Source organism: Polyodon spathula, chromosome 4 (genome assembly GCF_017654505.1).
Source record: "Polyodon spathula isolate WHYD16114869_AA chromosome 4, ASM1765450v1, whole genome shotgun sequence".
NCBI classification, from domain to species: Eukaryota; Metazoa; Chordata; class Actinopteri; order Acipenseriformes; family Polyodontidae; genus Polyodon; species Polyodon spathula.
The window spans coordinates 7,832,370-7,845,991 of NC_054537.1; the positions used below are offsets into that span (position 1 = coordinate 7,832,370).

Below are 13,622 nucleotides of genomic sequence, written 5' to 3' on the forward strand. Positions count from 1 at the left end.
GCTGGTTCAACCCATACGTGTGGTCAATGTGATGTCACAAATGAGTTGGACCCATACTCGTGCTCATTGTGATGTCACAGACGAGTTAGACCCATACCTGTGCTCATTGTGATGTCACAGACGAGTTGGACCCATACTCATGCTCATTGTGATGTCACAGACGAGTTAGACCCATACCTGTGCTCATTGTGATGTCACAGACGAGTTGGACCCATACTCGTGCTCATTGTGATGTCAGAGATCATTTTGCACTCTTACAGGTATAATGGCTGTGACATGCCAAGATTTTCTCATTTTACTTGTATTCTCTATTTTTTAAATTTTTTTTAGCCAGTCAGTGTTATTGACAGTAGAAAGGAATCATTCAATTTCCAGAACCTTTCACAAAATCTCCTCTAGATTTGTTTCCCGTTGAAATATTGTAAGTTTTGTTTGCCCTTCATGTAACAAACACTAAGTCACAAACCAGCACAGGTGTCTCCTCCAGGTCACCTCATCAGCAATACAATTCACAGGCTCAGATTACTACAGTTCTATTAGTTTTTTTTTATTTTTTATTTAGTAGTTATTATTATTATTATTAAGCTCAGCAGACTGCTTCTTTTCACACTGCAGACTCACCATGCAGCTCTCGGCAGCTTACAGGCAAGCCCGCAGGTGCCCGACCAGACCACAGGGGTCATGGTGCATGGTGAGCCGAGGACAACCTGGCCGATCTAGCCGACCTAACACCACCACCACCACCCCCCCAGGCAGTGCTCGGACAATTGTGCGCCTCCCCTTAAGAACTCCCATGCACGGTCGGCAATGGAATAGCGTGGACTTGAACCAGAGACGTCCAGGCTATGGGGTGCATCCTGCACTTCATGCAGAGTGTCTTTACCAGATAAACTACTCACACCATTTACTTTGATTTAAAAAATAAAGTAAAAAAAAAAAAAAAAGGAGAAAGGAAAAGTCCATCAGTTACTAATTCTTTATTTACATGAACAGAGTAGGCTTTTACAGTACTGTATATATGCAATATTTTTAAAAGCAGTAGATAGCATTAAAACAGGACAGCCACCTCAAACTCCAGGTCTAATATATATATTATATATATAATGTGTGTGTGTGTGTGTGAGAAAGATGTTTCGGTTTTGTGAGAAATATGTAATCAACACAAACCAAAGTACTTTCTGTGGAGATCATATAAGATTGCGTTATAGTTTAACACATATTGCCTAATTCTTAACTGCCACAATCAACCATTTTCCACAAAAAACAACAGATTAAAAACACTGGTATTAAATAAATCATGATTCTCCCACCCACCCCCAGAATGTAACATTTGGGGACTGTTTTAGCACTAATTATTGTTTTTATTATTTTTTTATTAAGTAAATACTTGAAGAGTTCTTTGAATTTAAGGGTAACAATACATAAATTCCCATTGTTATGTAGAGAAATTTTGCTGTTTAAAAACGACAAATAAAAATATATATTATATATATATATATATATATATATATATATATATATATATATATATATATATATATATATATATATATATATATAGAAATATTTAAAAACGAATTCTACTTGGATTAACAGGTTAGATATAAATGTACCGAACCATCAGAAGCAGAAGGCACATGCTTCAAACACCTGAACATTGTCCAGATAAGTGGCCCGATTCACATTGCTGCATGGTGTAATTTTTATTAACATGCACAGACCTACACTTCAGCAATGTGCCTGGAAAAAAAGAAACTCCTGCATTTGTTAGGCTCAGAATACAGTCTATCTGTTGTGTTTCACTGAACTGCAAAGCCCTCACTAATGGTTTGTTAAATAGTTTAGATTTGGGAATGATTCATACGATAAATGTAATAAACTGAGTTTAATCTTTGATGTGAAGATATTTAAAGAAAATCAGAATGTGCCTGGGCTATGGACCATTAAAGATCTAGCTAAGGAAACAGGAAACAAAACAAGACATGGATTTGTATGCTTTTGCAGCATATAATAGAAAGCTACAGTGCCAATCTGCCTGATTTATAAACCTTTCAAACCCAGTTTAAAGAATGCAGTCTCAGTTAATACGAGTAATAAAATGCAGATCCAAAAAAGTCTGGAACTATTAATAATTGGTTCAAAATAAATAACCGACTCAGAATAACATTACAAAAAAGTCCACAACTTGGTAGCATCAAACAGCATTTTCACCGCTCAAATAAAATGTTAAAATGAAGCGTTGCCTTCTTTTTGGATTTAAAGGCGTGATGATGCGGGGCGTACAGCAAGCAGCTTACACTAGGAAAAGAAATCCTTTTAACGATTTTGTGCTTACATATACACAATGCATTTGTCAATTCTGCACATTCAAAATAGCAAAAAGGAATAGTGCTTTTGCTCAATGGAAAACATGTAGCTGTCAAGTACAGATGATATAATGGCATGATATTCTAAAAGGCAGCAAGGAGGGATGTGTTTAGCTTTAGTGGGAGTTGTAAATATTTTGCTACATTAACTGATACCAGCCACATTCAATGCTCTTCATATGTATATGAACCGGACAACTGCACCCATGGTCAGTCTGACAAGTTGTTTGGGAGTGGTCTTTTTTTTGCTGCTGCCATGTTACCAGAAAGTGTGCAAACAGCAGTGTTCCTATGGCATCAGCTAATGAAAGTATAGGCAGGAATACAGTTCATCAGCTGTTTAAATAGTGTAAAAAAAAAAAAAAAAAAAAAAAAAAAAAAAAAAAAAAAAAAAAAAAAGGATGTTTTAGTTTTGTGATTTTTGTTTTTCTTCTACAACATGGAGCAGTATCCACCGCAGCTTCCAGCTCTACTGCCCTCCTCCTGGTCAGACAGCCTCACTCCTCTCTTCTGGGTCTCGCTCTCCCACAGTCCAGGTGTCTGAATGATTTTCTCCACAAGTTCTTCAAAAGCACACTGTACACCATCACAAGTTTTTGCACTGGCTTCTACATAGGGGGTTAAAATGTAAACAGTTCTCAGAAAAAGTCTTTAAAAATCTCTCTCTCTCTCTCTCTCTCTCTCTCTCTCTCTCTCTCTCTCTCTCTCTCTCTCTCTCTCTCTCTCTCTCTCTCTCTCTCTCTCTCTCTCTCTCTCTCTCTCTCTCTCTCTCTCTCTCTCTCTCTCTCTCTCTCTCTCTCTCTCTCACCTGTCAAACTAATACATTAAGACAGCCACCACTAAAATGCATATTGCTTATGAAAACAAAAATCATCTTGGAGTTGTATTAAAACAGAGATGACATGATAAAAATAAAATGGAAAGAGTCATCGAGAAAGCAGTTTCCTGTGCATGATTGCCTGCAATAACAACAAAAAAAAATCTTATTATTTGTTGTGATTCTTCTGACTTACCTATAAAAAGCATGGAATGTTTCCGTGCGAATTTAAGGCCTTCATTCCTGTCTAGTTCCCGACCTTCCTATATTAAATAAAACAAAAAACACCCTTTCAGCACAATCTCAACACCCAACACACGTTTATTTATACTATATCCCTGTAGCTGGTAATAGGGTACAGTAGCTGAAGCATGGACAAGTGAAGGCTATTACACTGTCGAGTGTAACAGACTGACACATACTTAAGACACCTTCTTATATCCCTGTGTGATACTCTCAATGCACTGCTCTGGAAAATGTCCTTACCAAGTTTCATAACTGTAACATTGGTCCTCTGAGTAAATTAAAGTGGGATATACATACATACATTTACAGATTCAGGAACTTTCACAATATCCCCATGAACAGGAATATGCATCCCTTCAGGGAATACTAAAATATTTATTAGAGATTGAGCCTCTTGTAAGAAGCGTTGCAAAGACAATTACCATACAGCATACAGAGTTTTTGAGAGGCTAGTCTCTTTTATCCTGTTTAATTGAATCTTTCCTTCCTTCCTATGGAAGCACAGCAGTTTCTGATCTATGGAAATAGCTAAATAAGACTCACCTTATCAATTTTGTTTCCAACTAACATTTTGACGAGGTCATTCCTTGTGCAGTACGTTTCCAGCTCATTTAGCCAGTTATCAAGTTTGGTGAATGTATCTCGTCTCGTCACATCATATACTGAAAGAAAAGCAATTGACAATCCATTCAGTGCTTGCATGCATTTCATAAGTTAGACCTCGAGACACGCAATGTCAAAACCAATAAGAAAGAATATAAGAAACCTGTTGACTTACCCAGGATCACACCCTGTGCTCCTCTATAGTAGCTAGGAGTCAGAGTTCTGAACCGTTCCTGACCAGCCGTGTCCTAAAATTAAAAGCAAAATATTCTGTTCTACTAAATATAACTCAATTAAAAAAAAAACAAAAAAAAAAAAAAAAACACACAAACACAACAATAACTCACTAAACCTACAACACCATCTTGCAATATCAAACAACGAACCACTTTTCAAACTCAAAGAATTTTCTAAAGCTAGTCATTGGCACCATCTGTTGGATTACAAGTGTATTGCATCTTATACAGTATTAAAATGAGTTGGATATCAAAGGATAGTCTTCAATACATTTGACTGTACAGGAACAGTATGGTTCTGTGTTTTAGTTTCCGTCTGAAATTCCAAATAGCGTTGCATGTGCTTAACCTACAGTATTGCTACGTTCCACTAATTCCATTCACCTCATTAAATCTGGTAGACCCAAATTGCTATGCTTAGTTATGTGCGTTGATCTCTAATTTACCATTAATAAGCTTTAGCAAATAAATGTAAGGCTCCATCTGCTGGATTACACAAGTTTAAATCAACGGTCTGTTATGTTTAGTGCTAAGACTGAAACATACAAAATCTTAAAAGTTCAGACAGAGGGGAGGAGTGGAATTCAGACATGCTCATAAACTAAGGTGATTTTGTAGGTGGCTAACAAGCTTCCATATATATGATTTTAAAATTCGATTTTAAAAGTTTCCTTGTATTGCATTAGCCATACCAAAACAGCTTACCCATATCGCAAGCTTTGCCTTATTCCCATCCACTGATATAGTTTTCACTTTGAAGTCAACACCTGCAAGAAACATTCATTCGACCAGTATGTTAAACTGCAATGCTTTTCTGCATGGCTAATAAATTGTCACCAAATAAATCTAGCTTGCTATAAACAAGTGTCATTTTAAAGGCTGATGTCCAGTCCGTCCATGCACTCAAATTTCTTATTCCCATCATTATAGATGAATAGTGAGAAACAATGTCATTAATAAACACAATGCCACTTAATAGATGGTCTTGATCTGCCATGCCAATCCCACTAAAAATTTAGCTTGTAAGTACAAAGTACAGGCCTCAGGCCTGAATGTCTTCAGGTTTTGTAAATTGTTTTGCAAAACACAAAGGCCCTGTTCACATTTTAAACTGTATTAGTTGCATTTAAACCAGCTTAAAAAGTGCTAAATATGGTTCACCTCCACACTACACAGCGCTTAACACCCTATGCGAGACCACCTCGGGGGTAGTCTCGAGGCTGGTTCTAATTGGAATGCACCAGGCAGTGTGGTTTATAGAAGTGTGGACACTGTAATACTGTACTATATTTTTTGTGTATCCTCCAATATCCCAAAATGCTTTGTTGTACGTCTGGCAAAATACTGGCGCCTGAAGGACTTGCTATCAGTGTACACTCCACAATGGGTGTTCATTTTTATACTTAAAAAACAAACAAACAAAAAAAAAAAACTGTCAGGCTCTCTCTGTTAAACTACTGGGGGAAAATAACAAAAGCACAACGTTAAATTAGGCGACTGCAAAAATGAAATGCTAAAAGTATGATCGGGGTTGAACAATTCAAGTAGTTTGTCAGCTGTGTTTGAAATAAAAATAATTAGGCGCAGGCAAGATATCAAGTTAAAAACAAAGATTGTTTTGTAATTAACAGCTTTTTCTGAGTTTAATTAAGAAAATAGAATCAGCTCAATTTGTTTAAAGGGACGTCACCTGACTAAAAATAAAACCTGAAAACGTCAAGCCCTACCTGTGTGTGTTCACACTTACTTTATCCAAAACACTTGATTTATTTTTAGCAATATGCACCTCTATTAATATGAAACATAACAAATTATTTTAAAATAAAATACAGTGCATGGTGGGATACTTTCGTATTAATTTCCCTGTTCATTGCGCTACTATGAACCGTAACTGAACTATTCTAATAGTTTGTGGACGCATTAAGCCCAATTAAACATGAAACTGTACTTGAGTGTGGATGCTTTGAGCTGGATTCATTAGAACGGTTTCGAGTATGGTTCTCGAGATCAGTTATGTAGCATGGACAGGGCCACAACCTAATGCTTCTTTTTTTTGTCTTGTTCAGTATATTATTTAACAGGCACAAGGTGTTACAACATGTGTGCAGTTCACCAAGGTACCAGACATTGGCTAAGGATATTAAAATTACGTCTGGTCAGCTGAAAGGGTTTACTTAAATGTGCCAATTTGCACACGGATTCCTAAGCTACGGTACGGTCCACAGTTTTCCAAGGAATTGTCAGAAATGGAAATCGGGCCAACTGTAGTCCTGGCCATGGAGGAATGGACAGCACAGGAAAGCTCTGTCCCTCACTTTATCAGCCAGGCCGCACATTCATTCCTGTGTAATTGTTATCAAGAATAACTGATGTGCTGACAATGTTGCCAACAGAAACAGATTTTGTAGGACCGCGAAACCCCTGTAAAGTCTATCAACAATCTCAAGTCTGCTGACTCTGATCTGTCAAAAAATAGGTATAATTTAGAGCTGTCAATCTTGACACATATTTCATGTAATTTGTAACTTGTTTGGTCGAATATTGAATGTGAAGTGCAGCAATGCGCTGCTCTAACTTGGATACTGTATACAAGATTCATATTGTTTATTGCAAATATATTCAGGCCTGTACTACTTTCACAAGGCTGCTTTTGTCCCTGCTCTTGTGCAGATTGAGTTTCATATTTGCAACTGGTTAAGACAGATCTTTGATATTTTAAATGTGCTCGTCACTTATGCATCTCTAATCAACTGTTTCCTTATTGTTTAAGTTAACTTTTTTAAAGAAAACAAAAGGCTGGTTTACAGTCCAAGTTATGAAATTGTACAGAAGTAGCTCCTGGCCAGATCCAACTAGCCCTGCAAGAATCCCTTTGGCAGTTGTGTGGTCTTATTTTAATTACCTAATAATTGGTCAAGAACAAGCCGATTAGCATTCATAGTTTTGTCTAAAAAACAACTAGGATAAAAACTCCAAATAGTTGTTTTTGCCAATATAATAATCAGCCTATGACACACAAATGTTATTTTATTTCAAACTTACCAATGGTTGCCGCGAGTTCTGGATCAAAAGTATCATCCGTAAACCTTAAGAGAAGACTGCAAAAGACATGCCAGAAAAGATAAACACACACTGAGTAATCTTTAAAAATCACTAAAAATTAAAAAAAATACACCAAGTACAACAAACAGTTTTACAGTAGGCAGCACAGCACCAAACAATCTGTTGCTTACCATTATCAAAAGCTAACTGCCTATAAAGGGTACAGATCATGTATAAGCACTCACAATGACGAAACAGAAAACCAAGGTAGGCTTTTCTTTTGGGATAACTGTATCAAGTCTGGAAAAAAAACCGGAAAATAATTACTGTTTTCTCTTAACTAAAGTCTTACATGAATTGCACTGTCTGTAAAGCTGTACGCAAAGCCTTCTGTACAAACAATCTCCAAAATCTTCATTTGACTGAATCACAAATTTACCATTGACTCAGTTCATATTTTTGTATTTGGTTTACCTGCTATACTAATTCAGCCTCTACATCAGATGCCAGAAAGCAAGAGGGAAAATAACAGCCCTTGTGTAAGTGTTGGAAACGCCCGAAAAAGCAGGGAGTCAAATAAGCAATGCTCCACTTTGAAAAACAAGTTCCACTACTCAGCTGTTTGTCAGTCAGAATATAGTTTTGATGACCATGTGACCAACAAGATTTTAAGTGTCAAAGGTGTTGCATCAGGCATCAAAAAATGTCAGACTGCAACTTTTTAAAGTTTTAAAAATGCCTGGAGGTATGCAGCGTTTGAAAGTCACACTAATCCTGCACACCGTCCTGGGCTTCAGGACTGCCTCTAATTAAACAAAAAAATCAAAAGTAGCAAATCAAGCCCCGTCTTATGCAACGATATATTCTGCACGGCAATTTGGAGCTCTGCAGCTAGCGAATCACTTGTCTAATTGTGATGAAACTTGCCAAGGACCATCTTCAGGACATAATCTGAATTTACATCCATGGCTAGGATGAATGTGATGGACATGCTCGTTCATGTTGTGATAAATTCAATCAGTTCAGAGTGTATGTAGCAGGTGCCTAATGGCTCCCATTCCTGACTACTGGTGATGGACTAGTGCAAGTTTCTAACCCTGGGTATGACTCAGCCTACACAGTACTTGCAGTGGGCATTATTAACGTTGTATATAAAATACAGACAATTTATTAAAAGAACTTTGCAGTTTGACGTCCACTTGTCGTATCACTCCATTACAGAGTCATTCAATTGTGTGAATAACCCATTATTGAAGAGCTCAAATTGATTCACAAAGAAACATTTTGCTCAACCAATATGCCACTGACATCATGGGAAGCGACTTTTGAACAGTAAATCCAGAAAATGGTCCCTTCCTTTAATTTCTTGCAGTATGTCCGATTGATCGTGTTTTAATTAATACTCATTTCCAGTTTAGCATTTACAAATGAACATACAGTTGAGGCCTGCAGAAACACAGTGTAAGCATGTATCTTTGTCCCTCTGCTTATGAAATGCTGTTTACAGGATCAAAGAAATGACTGTAGCTCTGCATAAACACTGAAACAGACCGCATTTATAAATCTGGTGTCTGTTTCAAAGACCACTGGGAGTGTTTCTAACCTTCTGCCTAATCAGGGGGCCTATAACACAATGTAGGGCATGAGCCAAAGGCCACTGTAGCACACTGTACAACCCCGAGACGTCATCATCACCATCAGACTAGCAGTTGCAACATCCCCTGAGTACAAGGCGATACATCGTGTTACATTCTCCATATTTTTCAATGTTAAAAATAAATACCTCACTTTGATATCTGATGGACGTCAAATTTTATCCAAACAGAATCAACTTAGGACGTGGTTTCCGTTATTTATAACAAAAAAAATGGCCATGCATAAACAGACTGTTCAATATAAACTGAAAAAGACATCAAACCATTCCAATTTGTGTATGAGTCACTACTTGCAGCACAAATGACAGCTGACGCTGAAAGAAACAATATATTTCTGTGCATTTTGTACTGGCATTATTTTCCTCGAGTCTGCTATCAATTTGTATTAGTAATCAGCAATTAAAAGTAATTGAACTCACTGTGTCAACTTTTTAAATTACAAAAAAAGGCTACAGTTACATTGGAGAACACACTCGTGTATTTTTTAAATTTTATTTTGTATTATTATTATTACTATTAACATTAGCAATATATAGATTTCAACAATTGACGCGTACCGTAAATTGTCATACCTAAAACTGAAAATAAAGAACGACACAAACAGCACCCTACATTAGTGAGTCTGTGTTCTACTCTACGTTGAAACAAACATACGAAATAAATAAATAAATAAATAAAAACCGATCAGAAATACGTAATGGAAACACTGAAATGGCACCGCAGGCCTGCTCAGCGTCATCCCAGCTGGTGTTACGCTGCACACAGCAGGCCAGCCAGCGACAGCCGGCCCGTGGCTTGTTTTTCCCTCACATTGAGTGGAAAACAAGCATCCTTACCTCGATTTCCCTACTCCGCTTTCTCCGATTATCAAAATCTTCAGAGTGGTCAAGACGTCGTCATCCATACTTCCAGCTGCTCTGGATGTTTTATGTCGTTGACAGATAAATGACTGAAGAATACGATGCAGTTTCACGTTACTGAAGGCCCTGCGTTCTCTGTTTCCTCGGAGAACTTCCCCTCACAAAGCAACTTCCTATTGGAGCAGACACATTGTGCCGTCACAATACTGCTCCAGCGCAATGCAACACAAGCTGCATAAAGAGACACCACCACCAGGGGGTATCCGAGAGGGTTAAACTGCGCTCCAAAGCTGGGAGGCTTATTGCTGGGTATAGTGCAGGAGGAAATGGGGCAGAAATTAGAAAACGTGGAAGAGACTCTGCCCTGCTGTTGGCTAGGTACAGTAGGTTTCAGAAACAGGACACATCTCTGTTAATTCGTTGCCGTTTGCATATATATTTCAGGTTACACTTACAGGGTGAATAGAAACCTAACCTGATGGTCTTTGGCTTTCCAAAGCTAAACCAGAAACCAGACAGATGGCTGGGCAGACTTACAGACAGCCTAAACCAGTATGGTGCAATCGACTGACGGATCAGCTGAGGTGAAACATTTCATTTCCCAATCGTCCCCCACGTGGTGTGGTCAATGATACAGCTGTTAGTGTAGTTTTCAATAAACCCTGTTTCATCGCTGTTTATGCAGCATGCTTTACTGTTTGTGTTGTATGATATCTACTTCTGTTAATTAAAACTTTTTTTTTGTATTATTGCTTAACAAAGAAGAGTAGTATTATAGCAAATGAAAGCACTGCCAGTGTATGTGCGTGGGGGTGGGTGTAAAAACATGTAGGAATGTGGCTGGAGTCGTGTATTAAACACATGATTAATTGTGGCGGTGGCAGGTTGTTTGTGTTTTTGTAAATAAATACGCATGAGCTTGTGAACTGCAGTATTCTGGTCTCTGAGTCTCCTTGCCAATCACAACTATCTATTAGATTATGTGTAGGGCCTAACCACAATACAAAAGAAACAATGTAACACATTTAAAAGGACTTGTGTTATCATCTAGATCTGTGGTTCCCAACCCTGGTCCTGGGAGACCCCGTATCTGCTGGTTTTCATTCCAACTGAGCTCTCAATTACTTTACCAGACCTTTAATTGAACTGATAATTTGCTTAATTAGACCTTTGTAATTGTTTTCAGCTCAGACAGCACTTGTATTTTTTTTGTTTTGTTTTTTTCTGCAGTCTGCGCTTCCCTATAAGAACATAAGAAAGTTTACAAACGAGAGGAGGCCATTCGGCCCATCTTGCTCGTTTGGTTGATTGATCCCAGAATCTCATCAAGCAGCTTCTTGAAGGATCCCAGGGTGTCAGCGTCAACAACATTACTGGGGAGTTGGTTCCAGACCCTCACAATTCTCTGTGTAAAAAAAGTGCTCCCTATTTTCTGTTCTTAATGCCCCTTTATCTAATCTTCATTTGTGACCCCTGGTCCTTGTTTCTGTTTTCAGGTCGAAAACGTTCCTTGGGTCGACATTGTCAGTACCTTTTACAATTTTGAATGCTTGAATCAGACCACCTCGTAGTCTTCTTTGTTCAAGACTGAATAGATTCAATTATTTTAACCTGTCTGCATATGACATGCCTTTTAAACCCGAAATAATTCTGATCGCTCTTCTTTGCACTCTTTCTAGAGCAGCAATATCCTTTTTGTAGCGAGGTGACCAGAACTGGATATAATATTCTAGATGAGGTCTTACTAATGCATTGTAACGTTTTAACATTACTTCCCTTGATTTAAATTCAACACTTTACACAATATATCTGAGCATCTTGTTGGCCTTTTTTATAGCTTCCCCACATTGTCTCTAGATAGATGAAGAAAGTTCTGAGTCAACAAAAACTCCTAGGTCTTTTTCATAGATTCCTTCTTCAATTTCAGTATCTCCCATATGATATTTATAATGCACATTTTTGTTGCGAGGAATTTGTTTACTGCAGGATTGTTACTGCATTGTTATTTGCCGTTACTATCTCTGGCGTGTTGTCTGGGGGGCTCTCCACGGTGTTTCGTGGGTTTCTTTTTGTTTTGTTCGTTTTTTAACTTGTTTGTACAGTCCTGAGCCTGTTACTACCAATGTGTGGGACCAACGCCTTCCCTGGTTACTTGATGTTCAAAAATGCGTTTAACCTCTAAATTAGGTTACATGATTTATTCAACGTGTTTACATTCAGGAATTTTGAGGGGAAAAAAGAAGCTCCAACTATGGCGCCTTAGTGATGTGCGCATTGAATCATGGGATTTATTGTCTCTTGCCTATTTATTATTTTCTTTAACCATCGCCATTAGTCGTGCAGTTGCCGGCTTCTACCGCTAGAGGTCTCCCTCTTCCCGGTTTTGTGAATAAAGTTGATTTAAAAGTCATTAATGTATATATGTGTATTTTGGTTAGCTGCTCTATTGCGGTAATTTGTTTTGATGCTCTGTTACACCTTGTTTCTTGTGCTGCCATTTATAATAATTTATAATCCGTCATACCCTCGGCAGTGTCATTACCTAAGTTTGGTTTATAACAGAAGTAATGAGTTTGGTCAGTAATACTGTCAGCACGGTCATTACCCGAGTTTGGTTTATAACAGAAGTAACGAGTTTGGTCAGTGATGCCCTCAGCAAAGGTTAGTTCCACCAAGTTCTAATTTTTCGTTATTGCCTTAACTTTTTGCAATAACTTCAGTCTGCAGCAAACATAACAGCTGTCAGATGCACAATTAGTTTTCATGTCCTGTGGAAATTAGGTCACCTATAAAAGCATGTGCAGACATCTATTAAAGAAGGGACATATATTCAGAGAAAAAGTGAAAGAAATACAGAGCGCTTTTCATAAATACACTTCCATCTGTGTCTTAGAGAAGCACCACTTGTTAAATTACTTGATCAGAACACTACTTTAGTGTCGCTTCTCCAGGAAAACTGCCATGGAAGTCCTCAGTATGATGAACAGGACTTGTCAATGAATATCACAGCATACGAAAATAACATCCAAGTTTTAGAAATTTTGTTTATAAATATAAGATTAAAATGGTACATTAATTGCATAGCAGCGTGCTGCCTTGCATCCTTAGATTTATGATGTAATTTATAAGTATTATGATGTAATTGTATTTGATAAGAATATAATTCACGCCATAGCATTTGATGTGTATTGTAAAAAAATGAAGGCTTGGATGTGTAAATAATAACACACTGTGTGCATGTCAGTAATGGTCAATGTTCAATGTGTCAATTTATTTCATTGATAAAATGACTATTAAGTTGTAGTATTTTTAATATTAGTATTTCTTCATGCTAAATATGCTATTTTCATCAGTATGTAATTCTACCTACGTGACTTATCTAAGACGGTGTTTCTTCTTTTAAAAAGGCATACATTTTAACATCATAGCTAATTTTCATTAAAATCCATTTTTTGTGTATAATAATAATAATAATAATAATAATAATAATAATAATAATAATAATAATAATAATAATAATAATAATAAATGTCACCTGGCACTGTTGCTAAACAACCAGCAACCAGGTTAAATGCATAAATGTCAGTTTTATTTTATTTTATTGCATGCAATATTACATCATATACATGAACACAGCACACATGGAGTTATTTCTGCATAATTATTTGAGGAATGACTGTTGAATTTATTATTATAACAAATTCATTATTAATTTAAAGATAGGTGGAAAAAACATAATGTGTTAAATATGCTAGTATTATGTTTTTTCACAAGTACATGAAATGTCAGATAGTGTC

The 13,622-nt window shown here is 37.1% G+C and overlaps 1 protein-coding gene across 1 annotated transcript; it reads right to left on the bottom strand.

The window, feature by feature from the left end:
• Positions 1–2,790: 2,790 nt before the first annotated feature.
• On the bottom strand, positions 2,791–10,004 carry LOC121314113 (ras-related protein Rab-18). The gene is made up of 7 exons (XM_041247031.1): positions 9,802–10,004; positions 7,311–7,366; positions 4,974–5,035; positions 4,208–4,280; positions 3,973–4,091; positions 3,380–3,446; positions 2,791–2,974 (listed from the first exon to the last, which is right to left on the bottom strand). The coding sequence occupies exons 1-7, from the start codon at positions 9,867–9,869 to the stop codon at positions 2,799–2,801; spliced, it is 621 nt and encodes a 206-aa protein (XP_041102965.1). The 5' UTR covers positions 9,870–10,004; the 3' UTR covers positions 2,791–2,798.
• Positions 10,005–13,622: the final 3,618 nt, after the last annotated feature.